Below are 16,741 nucleotides of genomic sequence, written 5' to 3'. Positions count from 1 at the left end.
AAGCAATTATGGGATTGACACTGATGGCAGAAAGGTATCTTGAGGTTAAAAAACGGCTGTATGTGTGCTTTGTCGATTATATAAAGGCCTTCGACCGCATTAAACACGGAAAATTGATTGAGGTGCTAAAAGAAGTGGGGTTGGACGGACACGACATAGCTATCATAAGTAATACATACTGGAACCACACAGGATGCGTTCGAACAGAGAACGGAAACACCAAGTACATCAACATAGAACTAGGAGTGCGTCAAGGGTGCATTTTATCCCCCCTATTATTTAATGTATATGCCGAACTTATAATTAGAGCTTCTCTTGAAGATCGCCCTGAAGGTACCAGTCAATGGAAGCATCATTAACAATATAAGATATGTCGATGACACCGTAGTATTAGCAGAAACAGAAGACCAACTAAAAATATTGATTAACATATTATCAGAAGAAAGTCACAGGCTGGGCTTGGACATCAACTTTTCCAAAACCAAAATTCTGGTATTCCACAAAAACACCCATGAACAAGTTACACCTAACATACAAATAAATGGTATCGCCCTTCAGAGTTCCCAAAGCTTCATATAACTGGACAGAGAACTAAATAGTGAACTAGACCACTCAAAAGAAATTAGAAGACGCATTGAAATAGTAAGATCTGGTTTCATGAATATGCGTAAAATGCTCTGTAACCCCAAGCTATCAGTCTCAATAAGATTGAGAACACTAAAGTGTTATGTGTGGTCTCTATTGCTATATGACTGTGAGACCTGGACATTAAAACAGTATCACGTCAACAAATTAAATTCATTCGAAATGTGTATGTACCGCCGAATGTTAAGAATAAGCTGAACCAGGAGAACTACGAATGAAGAAGTACTGAGAGTGATGAACACACGCCCTCATCTGGTCAATACTATCAAAATTAGAAAGACGCCATCAAAATCAATATTGTAAATTCCAAAATTATGAATCGTATATAATAATCTCCCGTTTTATACCGCTTCGCGGCTTTGGGAGTATAGCAGGGTAGTCTGCTATATCTAGGGCCTACGGTATAAAAGGAAGGTAACATGGCCAGTGCTACGCTTCAACCGCCTATTATTACCCCTGGTTTTACCCAAGGTACTCATTTTATTCAGGCTGAGTCGAACTGGGGCCTATAGACATTTTTAAAAATGTCTAGTTATTCTTGCCGGCGGTAGGATTCAAACTCCGGACCACCGGCATGCGAGGCAAGCATCCTACCGCTTGCGCTACGCAGGCCCTTATTATGAATCGTTCCGCTTCTATTTAAAAATATTTTAGGTATGCTCGACGTAAAAATTTTATAATATTGATTTCTGTTTGTTACAGTTTTTCCGTCTGTGTCGGCGTAGTCGAGCAGTTAGCAAGATGCTGCTTAGCAGTGAGGGAACCGGTCCATGATATTCCACCGGCATGCTCTTTCTTGCTCGCTGCTTTGGAGTTTTTGGCAGCTTTGACAGATCACGCACCTGAAGACTCTGACACGACACACTTGGTAAGTTAATAAGTGTCACGTTTTTCTTGTTCGCCATACTTATGCATTTTCAGTTCTAGGATTGGTAGATTTTCTCTGTCTTTCTATTTGCTCATGTTTTGTTTCTTCGAATGTTTCTTCAACTATTAGTGTTGCAGTGTTGTTGCAAATGAGGCCAGTTTAAGATTTTCCGTAACAGGGATGCCACAGGTATATAATAAATATATTATGGCGCACACAACAATGTCCTGTGGGATTCCTGCTTTCATTGGTCGTAGTTTTAAATATTGGCCTTCCTGTTTAACTCTAAAAGTTCTGTCTTTCAAATATGAGTGTATTTGCTGGATACAGAGGATAAAAAGATATCTTTTGAGTTTTAGTAACAAGCGTCGGTGCCACACTTCATCGGATGCTTTTGCTATGGTCAGGAAAATAGCTGAGCATATTTTATTCTCTTCGTGAGATGTCCTTGTAATATTTGTTATGCGATGTAATTGGTCTATTGTTGAGTGTTTACGGAATCCACATTTATAGAAAGGAATAATCTGTTTTTGGTCGAATATACGTTATATTCTTATTAGCATCTTCCCAAATAATCTGGAGATAAATTGCACTATTGCAACTGTTTTGTATAAAACTTAGAGGTCGCTGGTTAAATGAAATTAAAATAATAATGGAGAAAAAATGCAATATTTTGACTGTAAATAAATTAGCAAAAAATAGCAACTACAACTTTGAATAAATTGCGAGAATTAACGGGCTTTGGCTCATACTATTTATCTCTATAAAGAATATAGGCTCACATTTTGGTATATTAATGTATTCGTTGCCAGTGGATTAGCGTTGGAACCACGTCACGACGTTAAGGGACGCCCGGCGCCGAGGCTTAAAAAAGGACTTAACCGATACACTCGATATGCTTACTGTACGCGGTCTCGTGATGAAGTGTCGTCTTGAGACTTCAGATGGTCAGAAACCCTCTGGTCGTTAGGTGGTTCATGGACAAGTGCATCCCATGAATGGTAACAGTAATATGATACTTTACACCGTTTTGTGCATATTGGCGACACAAAATACAAAAGAGAAAGTCAAATTCTCTGAACTTAAAACTGAATAAACGAGCTAGCTAGTTTAACAATGCGATTTTACTGAATAACAGGAAACAATATATTTTAAAGCAAAGTCGTTAGAATATGCCATTGAATTAGATCACATTATGGTACAGTAAAAGAAAAATATTGAAGGTAAAAATATGAAAATAAATACTACACACTTTCCTAAACAGCAACTACGATAACAATCTAAAGTAGCAACGATATTGGTCTGTAGGATTCTACTGCATTTACTGGATTCCCTGGCTTGGGAATCATGATTATTTCAACTGTTTTCTACGTTATGGGTACATACTGTAGCCTGAATGCTGCATTTATAAAGTTTGTGAGTTTTACAATGGCCTTCCTAGGTAATTTTTGTAGTAATGCTCCTTGTATTAAGTCAAATCCCGGAGCCTTTTTGGGATTAATATAATTTTTGAGTACGTTTGTTGTTTTTTTAGGGGTAGTAAGCATCATTATCCTTTCCAGCTTTGGATCATTATTTTATGTCGTGGTTTTGAAATAAATTCCATAAGTATGAAGTGAACAAATTTACTTTTTGTTTTCTGTCACGTGCGCATGTTCCATCTTCTGAACAGAACAGTACACTTTAAAATATCTTTAAACTAGGAAAGTATGCCCCGTTTCCCGCAATAATTATTTTTGAGATCTCCTGGCTCACTTTACTGGACTATTCAATCTGCGATTATAGCTAGGTGAAACTAGTAACGCTCTCAAGGAAAGACTCCAAAGATAACGTTATGATAGTTTCGTCTAGTTGTACCAGCAGAGATTTTAAAGTATGTATTTGCTTTTATCCTCGTTTATTTTGTGGCGGAAGGACTCTGCTTTTCCTTCAATGTCAAACGACGTTCGTACACAACTACTTCCCATTTATTATTTTTAAAACGTGTTTCTTATTATTCACTAGTATTTCACACATTTACCACCTTTTATTTATATGTTTATAAACAAGATATTTTGTTTCAGGTTAGTACTCTGCATGCAACTGAATTACTGGGCTGTGTTTCAATGTTGTATGGGTCTCTTCTACCTCCAGATTCGACGCCTAGAGTAGAAGGACAACAGCCACCATCGATACCAACACCATGTCTTTCTTTGGCATCCGTAACTTTCAAATTACTTAGGAGAGTAGCAGAATTAGACATAAAGAAGTTCCAGGTAAGTCTGTGAAAGCATTAAATTTACTTCCCATATGTTGTTTTTCTCATAGAAACACTTTTTTAATATTTTTTAAATTTATTATTCATAATTTGAAGTATATTTTAGTTACAACGTTCTTTGTTCTTTCTTGTTCGTGTTAGGTTTAGCCACACGACAAAATAGGTCTTAGAGACCTTAGATTTTACTAATGTATTGGTCGTTTTAAATTTTGTTACAATATTTTAAATTTTTTCCGATAAAGAACGTTAAATGAGGAATTTGATCATAATTAGTGATAGATTTCCATCAAGATGTTTGATAAAAATGTAGCTCACTAATTTCAATAACGTTGAACGAATCTATTACACTTAAACAAACTCTCCACTTTGACATCAACTCAAACTCGAACTTCATGAATATTTCTAAAAGCCGTTATATATCCATCCGTCCTCTCCTTCTCGTTCTCTTGCGTATATTTGTTCACCGACCTCGTCATGTAGATGCGAGCCTCCATCGCGATATTTGCTCTAGCCGATACGTCACCGCACTAATTGAATCATTTTCCTCTTCAAATCTTCAAATTGGCTTTGCGCGTCCTCTATCTACGCTCTTTGTATCAGTACGAGTGTGTGTGTCTGTAATTCCCATAGGACGTCGGGTCGTGTACTCCCTTTAAACTTGCTCCTGTTTGCTTTGGCTTCACGCATCATGACAATTATGATAGAATTTATTATTGGCGCTGTTTGTTTTGGTTATTACTTCGTTTTCACTTCCAGATCAGATTATTTTACGCTTAGATTCAATTATCGCGTTCTTTTAGAAAATTGGTGGCAATAATTTTATTTATCGTAGCGACTATTGTTGAGAAACTGTCTGTTATTGAGAGAGACAATGTTCTTGCTATATTTATTAGAATTTTAAGCTTATAGTACACTTTTGGCTAAACAAAGTTTTTTGCTATAGGGGACAAGAGGGAGACTTCATCCCACCGTTACATTTTTCCAGATAACTTTTTTTATAACCGATCTAGAACCTTTATAATTTAGTGGAACATTACAAATTTATCAAAGTTTTGGGTGTTATTCACCCGAAAAATATACTGCTAATAAATAACAAGTTTTTGTAGAATCTAGTAATAGAGAAAAACTAATCATGTCTCCCCGTACTTCGGGAGACTTGATCCTTGTGTATGGGTGACTTGATTATACCTTCCCAGATTTACAATATTAAAATAAAACCAAAAATTGGATGCTGAAAACTAACTTTACTCGGTCATGACATAACAAATAATATTATTAAAAATAAAAACACTTTCTGGCAGAAAATTATATTCAAAAAGTTATAAAAGTAAAAAAAAAATTATTGTTGAATATTGAACATTCTCAGTGATTTAGGAAAGACAATACATCCTATGCGCTTATTGTAGCTCCTAAAAGTCGGGCTTAGTAACTTTTTTTTAAATTTGGTCACGTGCGACTTCCCCCATGTCTTCTTCTTCTGGCCACTTAAAGGTTTTGTCATCTCTTTTTTGGGCAAATTTGATTTTAAAATTCTCATTCTTTCTTCCCGTTATCTGTCCTACGTAACGATGGACTGAGTTTCTTTCGGAGATAAAGCTTACAATTACCCAATCTTGCACACTCAATTCAAACTCGTCACTTTGTGCTTCTGATTCACATTCAGTATGGCTCTCTACTTGCATTTCATCATTAAGATCATATTCAGACTCTGACGATGGTAGCATAATGTCACTGCTCCCCGAACTTGAAGATTCTCTGAAATCCTTAAGTTTTTGTTTAGTAATTTTTTTTGGCCTTTTGCTCTTTTTCTAATTTTTTTTCTTCTTTAGCTCTAACTTCAGCTTCAAGCGCAAGTTTTTCTGGTGTAGCATTGAGAATTTTCGTAGTTGCTCGCTTTCTACTCTTTTTTGAAGTCCTGGGCCCGGCTTTAGGATGAGGTCTGATCATTTCTGGGCTACTAAAAGTGGCAGAAGTGAAAGGCTGGTTATTGTTCTCCATTGATGTTTGTTGTAGCTGATCATTTTGTGAAGTATCTCCATTTACAGGATGTGATGTAATTATTTGAGGTGTGGTAAAAGTACCAGTAGAAGTAGAAGGCTGGTTTTGTCCTCTATTAGTGTTCGTCGTAGTTGTTGATTATGTGAAATCGATCCAGTTGAGGAAGATGGTCTAATTATTTCAGGGTTGATGAAAATGCCAGTAGAAGTGGAGGGTTCGTTATTGTTATCTATTGCTGGTGTTGCAACATCAAACTGAGATAAAGTGGAATTATTTTCCGGATCTTCGCGATCAGTAAGATACACCGACATAAAATCTTCATCGGTAAAAATATTGGAATTGAAAGGCCATATACCCGTAACTCTGAATCCGCTTTTAATATTACGTGGAGTAAATGCTAACGGGAAAGCGTAAGCTAAGCATCCTCCGTCTTCGTATATTGTAATTGCCCTTCCTGGGTGGGTCACCATCCAATCATCACAGGCAGTATTATAGAAACTCTTGAGAGGGCCAAATACACTCCTGTCTAACGCCTGGGACTTATGTGACCCGTGTGGTGGCATATTCCATGTTCCTTGGCATACGTTATAGCTTCGAGAGTAACGTGGCTATCATGATTGTCCATTGTGATTAAACATTTATTGTCGGTAGGCGCCTTTACATGTTTTTGAAAATGTTCCAAACATTTGCGATCAATCATGCGACCTTACCAAAGTTTTCGAGGGAAAACCATAAAAGGCGGTATATGGTTTCCAATTGCATTGATTACACAACAAACAGTTACTGTTGCTCCACGTCCCCCTGACGTAATTTTACCAACGTGCTTTTCACCTTTGCATGCAATGATCTTCTTTGGCTTATGGACAGTGGAAAGTCCAGTTTCGTCCATGCTTCACATTGCTTCTGGTCCAATTCCATGGTTTTCAAGAACTGTCTTTAAATTTCCGAAAAATTTTGATACATTATTTCTGTTAAAACTAGTTAAAAATAGAAAGTCTAGTTGTACGCCAGTTCTTTTGCTTGTTTTCTTGTAAGGCCATGGTGTAATTTGCTGGCAACATCTAAATAATTTTTAAACATATTTTCCTCTGCATTTGTAAATATTTGAGCCTTCTTGTAATAAGGAGAGAAGGATATTTCAACATTTTCGGATCGTTGTCTGCGAACGTATTTTTTTAATGTCATAATATTTATTTGAAAACGACCCTTGAGAGACGTACCGTTATTAATAACGTCTAAAACAGCTTATTTTAACCCCTGGCTGTCGACTGGTGTTCTTTTCTTGGATCCTTTCCTGCTTTTGTATTGACGTGGCATATCTATAAAATAAAAAAAAATCGGTTGCCTGTAAAGTCGGTTTTACGGGCGAAGATTTTACGTGACAACGTCGGTAGAATATTTTTTGGTATTTTTCTCGGTAGAATATTTATTGATATGAATATTATTAAATTGCACAATAGGAACAAGGAATTGAATGAAAATAAGAATTGCACAAATTTTAACTATAGAAATATATTTTGTTTACTAAAACATTGTACATGTAAACTTAAACTTAACTAATTTCTATTTGAGTGATTTTTAAATGTTTGACTAGCAATACGCGCTGTTTCTTCTCAATCGACTGAATTACGATTGATTGCAGAGTGATTTAAACTAATAATTTACTTAACACTATCAACATTTGTCAATAGTATGACATAACCTATAAACTCAGTTTCTCAACTTTTGTGTCAATCTAACAATTAATCAATCAATCATAGTTTACGATAATGAAATATTAGTGTACAATTATTTACCTTTATTGTTGTAGTTGTTGTAAATGACGAATCTAAGCATTCCACATTTTCACTACAGACACAGCTGACGATACTTTAACCACACGTGTGAACTTGTATTATGACGCTTTCTCGGTTTTCCAACGCCAAGCACGCACCGATTCAACGCGCCTAATTCTCTAGTGCCGCGCGCAGCGAACCGATCATGTTTGAGTGGGAGAGAGACGCAAGGCATTCGCCGGTCCGGCGGGCCTCTCTCTCGTTCGGTGACTCATCGTAACAGACGTGAGCGGGCGTTACACTTTTTCATGAGTGACTCCGAGCCACAATCTAATTTAAGACGTTGTCACGTCAAAACATTCATCTATAAGGAGTTTCTGAGAGACTTAATCCTAGGATTATATCTCCCAGATAAGAATGAACCAAGTCTTCCCTAAGAGGACATTTTAATATTTTAGTCTATAAAAATATGACAACAAACTAGAACTCACTGCAAACTATGCAAAACGTAAACTAAATGATTATGGTGTTAAATAAAAAGTATACGAACTTAAACAAATAGTAAAGAAAATCAACTTGAAATAATTCTGAAAACACTTCTCGGTAGGGACAAAATAATTGTAATCAACACGTGCTCTTCGTTGTGTATTGTAACGAAAACTAAATTACATGGGATCTACTGCCATACTAACAGCTACCCTATGTTACCAGTTTTATAATTCTAGGCTGCTTATTTACTGAAATTTTAAAGAGTGATCAAGTCTCCCATATGATCAAGTCTTCCTCTTCTCCCCTACGGATAATAATGCATTATCGTGCCGAAGTTTTCTCAGGCTAGTTTAGTTGTATGGTGTAGAGTCCTGGATGCTAAATAAGCAATGTATGAGCAATCTGGAGGCATCTGAGATGTGGGCATATCGAAGGATGTTGAAAATCCCCTGGAAGGACATAATAACTAACCATGTAATACTGGACAGTATAAACAATCAAAAAGAGATTGTATTTACTATTAAAATGAGAAAAGTACAATGCCTGACCTGTTACACGCGGAGATAAATATCAACTGTTCTTGTAAAGGTGCCTATTTTCTAGTGATGTTAACGATCACATTGGTCCATCTTATTCTATTGACAGCAATTCGAGGATATACGTTTGCGTCCAGGGCCTTCCTTGCCCTCAATCTTGACTTGTAGAATCAACTGTAGAAATCGCTATTTATTATTACATTATTACGCATAATGTGGTCAAAGTAAGCTAACTTTCTGTTCTTTACCGTGTTAATAATTTATTTGCCTTTACTTAACTTCTGGAGAATATACGTTTCGCAAGATTTCCGCGATTAGTATAATTAAACCTAGAGGTAAGATAAATACTATTACAGGAATTGATATTAAACTCAACAGTCTTCCGGGTTGAACCGCGTCGATTATCATTGCGCCGAGCTTTCGACATCCTCTTCGATGTCTTCTTCAGGGCTTCCGAGATCTCAGTCTCCCGAGCCCGCAGACAGTACTACACTGATCAATAACCAATGTATTACTGGTACTGGGAACAGAGGACTGTTCATTTATACTGTCGTGGTTTGGGTAGAGGTTGGCGTGGGGATTGGCGGGGGTTGGGTCTTTGCTGGCTACTATTATTTTAGTTTTCTGAGATGACATTATTATATTAAATTGTTTTACACATATGTTAAATCTGTGGACCAATCTTTTGCAGACTATCTTCATCTTGGGCTAACAATATTGCGTCGTCTGCGTAACAGAGTATGTTTATTTCTTTGTTTCCCATTCTGTATAATCTCCCTTTGTTAACGCTTTTGATGATTTCATTCATGATTAAATTGAAGAACATGGGGCTTAATGAATCCCCTTGTCTTATCCTGCTGCCTATTTCTATAGGTTCTGTAAGTTGTGACTATAATTTAGAACAATCCAAAATTAGAACAACCTGCTAAAGAAGAAAATACTAAAGGGAAAATTGCGAAAGTAAGATATCAAAAGATATTTCTGGATAATGAAGTATGGAAATGGGACGGTGAAAGAGAAAAAGTAAATTATAGCGTCTCGAAAAATTAATAAATTAGAACATACAGGACAATGTTACAAAGACGACGCGGTAAAGAAAAAGGACACAAAAGGGAAAAGACAAAATAAAAAAGAAAACAATAAAATCAAATGAAGTAATACAAATGACAACATGGAATATAAGAGGAAGCTACAAAGAAGGAAAATTGAAACAAATAAACTTAGAAAATATAACTTTCAGATTACAAGGAACGGAGCAATTAGGGCAATATTGTCAGGAAGTAGAAGATTACTTATTCTTTAATGCCGGAAGAAAGAATAAAATGCTAGGTACAGGCCTTTTAATACATAAGCAATTTAAAGTGTCAATTGCCGAATAAAGATAGATTAAGTGTACTTAGAGTGAAGGGAAAATTCCAAAAAAGTTCATTTGTAAGTATACACGCGACATCGGAAGAAAAATAAATATGTTTTTTTTTGAAAATTTAAAATTTTTTGCTTGAAAACCCAGAGACTGTGACTCTCCTCCTAAATGTACCATTATTCTTTCAGGTATTACGGATTTCGTGTTTGGTTCTCACAAAATGTATGTGTATATTTCAATAAAAGCTTTTTGCGACTAATTTTCCATCGGTTATTTACCTTTTGTGGAGTCTCACATTTTGCAATCGATCCCAAATCCCAACTAACCTTATTTCCGGCAATCCATCAAACCGAAAGTTCCAAAATTAAATTACTGAAAGCCCGTCCACGTGACACACATTTCGCTCGAAAATCAACTTTCGTTCGTTGTGGCCACCACACTAACTTATTTCCTCTACTCAGCCGGTTTGTTAGTTTTCGTTTCTAGCTCCCGAGGGATGACAACACCCGGTAGATACTCTGCGAGGCACGCGACTATCCCCCAGAGGGCTGTCTTGGCTTCTGCCTGGCCCTCGTGTCCACATTTGGGATTGGCTGCGATCTGAATAAACTGATTTCCGTGTTTTGCTTGAGCATGAGACGGACTTTTGCTTTTAGCTTATACATTTAAAAGTTTTCAACCATGTTTAAATGCAGGAAAAATAAATATTTGTTAGAATTTTTTTTCGTTGTCTTCTATAACAGTACAAAGCAGTTATAGCATCATGTAGAGCCATTTTGCTTTCTTTAAAACACAAATTAAAAGAACATTAGATCACTTAAACCACGTTTTAGTCATTTTTGTCATTGCTGTAACATATATAGGAGAGTTATTTGTCTGTAATCTAATAAAATTGATAAACAAGCTCAATTATTTATTAATCTTTTAAAAAACAACTTGCGTCTTTGATATTGCGTCCAAAGTTATATCTTTAAGTACTACAGACCATGATGACGCAACTATTTCAAGCTTCGGAAAAAGTAGGTCTTAAGATGAACTTGGAAAAAACAAAAATAATGACAAATACACCGAACATTAGAGAGATAACGTTGAACGACATAAATTTAGAAACAGTAAGAGAATACATCTATCTGGGACAGATAATGAAAGTTAACAAAGAAAATCAAACTGCCAAAATTACCAGAAGCCAACCAAAATCACTAAAATAGAACAATATTTGAAAATCAGAATTTACGATCTGTTTATCCTCCCTACGTATGGTTCACAGATGTGGACACTCACCAAGTCTAATATGGATAAAATAGTAAAGGCACAAAGAGCGATGGAAAGATCAATGCTCGGGGTGAGACTTATAGACAAAAAAACGAACAAATGGATTAGAAGCAAAACCAAAGTAAAAGACGCAGGAGAACATTCTGCCAAATTAAAATGGAGCTTTGCAGGACACAATGCCCGACTGGAGGATAGAAGATGGAACCACGAAATACAACAATGGAGACCATGGTTAGGAAAAAAAGCAGAGGAAGACCACAAATGAGATGCGCTGATGACATTAAGAAGATTGGAGGACACAACTGGAAGCAAGTGGCGCAAAATAGACACCATTGGATTGATTTGTGGGGAGGCCTATGTCCAAAGTTGGATTACTTAAGGCTGAAGAAGAAGAAGGATGTTTTTGCAATAACATAAGTCAGAAAATAGTGAAGATGCGGTAATTCTACGAGTTCTACCATATGAAAGAGAAAGAGTTGTACCATCAGTATGTACCAAAAGAAAAGTATGTACCAGTCATTTTGCTGGAAGAAAATAATCAACTAAGTAATGAACAACCTGGATTTCATCGAGATCAACTAGCAACAATTTAATAGATATAAAATCTTCTTCTTCTTCTTAAAGTGCCTATCCGTTCCGGATGTTGGCGATCATCACGGCTATCTTTACTTTATTTATTGCAGCGCGGAACAGTTCAGTGGTAGTCGTGTTATACCACTTTCGTAAATTTTGAAGCCAGGAAATGCGTCTTCTTCCCGGTCCTCTCTTACCATTTACTTTCTCTAGGAGAATCAGCTGGAGATATAGAATCACATATGAATAATGCCTTCTGCAACAACCAAAAATGTATTGCAATTTATTTTGATTTGCACAAAGCATTTAGATATGGCTTGGCATCACAAGATAATTTCAACACTGGAATCATGGGGCTATCAAGAAAATAGACTTGGTTTTATTAAAAATTGTCTCCTAAATAGAAACTTCAAGGTAATAGTAAAAGGTGAGATATAAAAAAAATGGTACACCTCAAGTCTTCGGCTTCATCAGTCGGACGCTTTTCCTTATAGCTATTAATGATATAATCAAATCAATGAATAAACCCATTCAAGCAAGATAGTACGCGGATGATCTTATAATTTTCTTAAATGGAATCAATATACAAAGTGTTCGGACTTAGTCCAACCTTGAAACAACGCGCCTACCTCTTTCCCCTCGCTGCAACACCGCGCTGTCCAAAATTTGACTCTGCGAAAGATTGCACACAAAAAACCCTCGCTTACGTTTCAACTGCCGAACGAAGCAGCCACAACGGTGAATGATTCGATCACGTATCAGTTACTGTAAGTTATAATATTTCTTATGCTAAAGCACAAAGTAAATAAATGGCAATTGTATGATCAAAAGAACTATTTAAACATATACTGTTTAAAATTGTAATACATTTCTACAGAGTAAGAGCAGCTTATTTAAATCCATGCAACAAAAAGAACCACCGCTTAATGGAAATACACCAAAAGTCGAAGGAATAATCTGAAGTAATTATATCTAATTACTTGTACCCAGCCGAAATATTTATCCAGCTACACTTGGACGATGTCAGAGAACCCCTCCCGTTCCAGAGAGTATGGCCAAATTCCTACAAGATATATATACATCGGTTTAGAACGTCTTTCGACGTTGTCCGATACCTAAACACCATCTCTTCCTATCTTCGCAGTCGTTTGTTGTTAAATTTCTTTCGCTCATGGACTTGTTTACGCCGTGTTGCCATTCTAATCTGGGTCTTCCTCTTTCCACAAGAATTCCTACAAGATGAACTCGATAAATTTATAGCATGGTCTAAAAGGAGTGGTTTTTAATTTGCTTCGTCTAAAACTCGCTGCATCATATTCTCAAAGAGACCAAAGCAGACACAGGAAATACCTACTTTAAAACTTGGGGAGTCAGACACTTAAATATGTAAAAACAATTAAATATCTAGGTTTAATATTTAATCAAGCTCTAACCTAGAAGGAGCACATCAAATATATTTCAGCAATATGTCAAAAAGACTAAACCTCTTGAAATGTCTTTCTGGTACGAACTAGGAAGCGGAAGGTAGAACTCACATTAAATAAAAATCTGATCCGTTTCAAGATCGATTATGGATGCCATGCTTACTCGTCTGCTTCAACAACAACTCTAAAAGTTTTAGACACCATTGAAAATAACGCTCTTAGAATAATATGATGCTCACATTCCCTTTTATGAAAGATGCAAACGAATCATAAATTAATTAAATCTTGAAGTCCCCGAAATCTATCCTAAGAAGATGCCAACTTCCCCTCTTCGAATTATCAACTACGACAAGCTATTAAACGCCTATCCAGCACAAAAAAGTTTTATGGCTTTCGTAGTGCATTTGTGATAGTTCTAATATAAATAATTTAGTTTGATTTGTTTACCAAAGAAAAAAAGACTATTACTATACTATATGGAAAACTATTACTGCTTTTTGGACTTTCAATTTTATCTTGACCGTTTGTTTGTTCGATATACTGAACCTAATTAAAAAAAAAGACTTTTATTAAAGACGATAATTTACGATTATTTTTAGCCTTTCCTTTTTGGCTTTCTTGACCGAAGATTTGTATTCCTTTTCTTAGTTACCAGATCAAACATTCAAATTGGAAAAATAAACACAAAAAACTGACATTAGATGTTTGTGAGCCAACATATTTGATATAACACGTCAGTACGTTAATATTTATTGTATTTTCTTCAATTTGTATTAATCTGTGAAATATTCTTTGTTATAGGAAGTGCTGGGAGCAGAGGGTATCTCCCTTCAATTTCGTCACATCGCCAGCCATCTGATATGGTGCTGCGCCTCTCCGACTATACCCAAAAATCACGGAAAAGAAGATCCGGTTACGGAATTGGCGTACCAGGATCTGCTACACCAAGTTATCACAGTAACTGGGTATTTTACCTTGGAAAATAATGATAACCAAGTAAGTATTATGTTATTATTTCCAATGTTTACAAACGTAACCGATTAGAGACAACTAGACGCGAACATTTTTGTTACCATGTTAATGAGATATTTGTGATTTGAAACATTGAAACAAACAGCAGTAAAATAAAACTCATGACAGTAAGGACTAAAAACAGGGCAAGTATTGTATGTGGAAGTTGAGAAAGAAAGTGTTTATGTCAAAAGTAGGTTAAATTGTTTATGAGTAATCAAAAATAAAGTTCCAGTAACTAAGATTGTTGTCCTTGTGTCGCTTAAAATTCCTGTATAAACATTAAGACTATACCAATTCTGACCATCTGTTGTATAGAACCAATGGCGTTTTTTTTATCATAGTGGTGAAAATTATGTCAGATTTGTCCGCAACTAATACATAGTTGCGGACGAAAGCAATAGAACTGGGCAACAGTTGCTACCTAGGGTCCATATAGATACGACGTCTCATGGCCAGCAACCTCAAGCTAAAAAAACGGGATGTGACACTATGGGAGTAGCCGAAGAGAGGAAGCATAGCTTTCTTATAGTCTAAGCAAGGAGCGATGGTTTTAATTTACTTTAATTTATTTTATTTTATTCAATTCTATTCTATTCTGTCTATTCCGTTTTCAATCAATTCTATTCGATATTTGATTCAACCCGATTCGATAGATAGATAAATAGATAGATACGTTTATTGACCATTTTTACATTAGTAAACACTACATGTCATGTCACAATATAAATAAGTCACTTATGTATACATAGGAAATAACTAAGAAATAATACAAGAACACGTAACATATACAGTGAAAAATAGAAATATAAACATATAAAAAAAACAATTCAGTTATTCTCCGTTCATAAATTGTTGAGAGCACGAAATGTGCCTCAAACTCATAAAACGGTCGTAAACCATAGGCGTTCCTGAGGTGTTTATTCATTAAATAATAATATAATATTTTTTAATACTGTTATATATATATATATATATATATATATATATATAATATTAATAATATTTTAATACTAATATATTTAGCAAAAAAACAATTAAAACTTTCACGGCTAATGTTATGTAATTATATTATATTAATAAAAATAAGAATTTAACCATTAACAATTTTGTAAATAAGAATACCTTATCTCTTTGGATATTTCAATACTAATCTTCGCGTTTAATCGCTTTACTAGAAAACCTGGAATTCATATCCGAAGGTACTATTCGTTGCAAGATAATTAGGATGGAATTCCCCAGATTTTTAATAATATAATGGGTATGCTTTGGCCACGTGCCTCGTTTGTTCAGTTTATATTCGAAACTTAACTTAAAAGGGTGAAGTTATTACGAACGAAAACAATTTTTTTGTTTAGTACGTTTTTGATCGCATGTAATTTACGGCTCGTCGGTGTGTCCGCGTCTACGGCAGTAATTAGCGTCTCGAATATTTCTTTTGCGAATTATATGCAGTGCGTGAGTGATTTTTTATTCCATATACCTACGAACATATACGTACTTTTCGCTCCTGCTCGTTTTGTTGGATTGTTTGTGATGGCTTCATCATCAACATCATCAAGTTTTACACCGGTACTGTTGCGTACAGTCAGTAAGTCTGTCTATTCGCCAAGAGAGAAGACTATTGTCCTGAATGTTCACGATGCTCTGGTTTCTCAGAATCCCACAAACACTGTTCGCAACATAGTCGAAAGTTGTGCCAACATGACTGGCGTAGGAGAGTCAACTATATATAGGTTCCTATCAGAAAGAAAAAAACACGGTATAGCTAACCCAACACAATCGAACACTTAAAGAGAGGGAAAAAGCCTATTGAAATTGATGAATTTGCCAAAAATGGTATTCTAAGGAAAATTTGTGGATTTTTTTTTTTCAAAAAAGAAATACCAAACCTAAACAAAATTTTACAAGAAGTTAGAGACGACCCGGATTTGCCTCATATCGGACGAACTAAATTGTGGCAAGTTTTAAAAGAATTAAATTTCCGGTGGGAGAAATCAGACCGAAAATCACTTTTGATTGACCGGGAGGAGATAATATGTTGGAGAAGAAATTATCTAAGATCCATACGAAAATTCCGGGCTGAAGGAAGGCCCATCTTCTACCATGATGAAACGTGGGTAAACTCAGGTCATACTCTAAAAAAAATTTGGTCAGATAAAAATATATTAAGCTCCAGGCAAGCCTTTATGGAAGGTTGGTCTACTGGTATCTCCCCACCTTCTGGTAAAGGCAGTAGATTAATAATTTCTCACATTGGCAGTGAAAAAGGATTTGTTAAGCATGGTTTGTTGGAATTTCAGTCCAAAAGCACAAAAGACTATCACGAGGAGATGACAGCTGATGTTTTCGAAGAGTATTTTGAGCAGATGATTGAACACATACCACCAAATTCAATTATAGTATTAGATAATGCACCTTATCATTCACGACTAGTAGAAAGACTTCCAACGACTGGGTGGAAGAAACAGGATATTCTTGACTGGCTGGGGAATAAGTATCTGCCTTACGAAGATGGAATGGTAAAAGC

At 35.7% G+C, this 16,741-nt stretch overlaps 1 protein-coding gene across 1 annotated transcript in view; it reads left to right on the top strand.

Moving 5' to 3' along the window:
• The window catches only part of ssp3 (SCAPER domain-containing protein short spindle 3), a 220,357-nt gene that overhangs the window by 168,323 nt on the left and 35,293 nt on the right, over positions 1–16,741 (top strand). The window contains exons 16-18 of the mRNA XM_072531509.1: positions 1,348–1,513; positions 3,577–3,768; positions 14,002–14,196. Coding sequence (XP_072387610.1) covers positions 1,348–1,513; positions 3,577–3,768; positions 14,002–14,196 — 553 coding nt within the window. The remainder of the gene's footprint in view (positions 1–1,347; positions 1,514–3,576; positions 3,769–14,001; positions 14,197–16,741) is intronic.

The sequence above is a fragment of the Diabrotica undecimpunctata genome, chromosome 5, assembly GCF_040954645.1.
Source record: "Diabrotica undecimpunctata isolate CICGRU chromosome 5, icDiaUnde3, whole genome shotgun sequence".
In the NCBI taxonomy this organism is placed as follows: Eukaryota; Metazoa; Arthropoda; class Insecta; order Coleoptera; family Chrysomelidae; genus Diabrotica; species Diabrotica undecimpunctata.
This window is presented reverse-complemented; position numbering and strand designations above follow the sequence as displayed.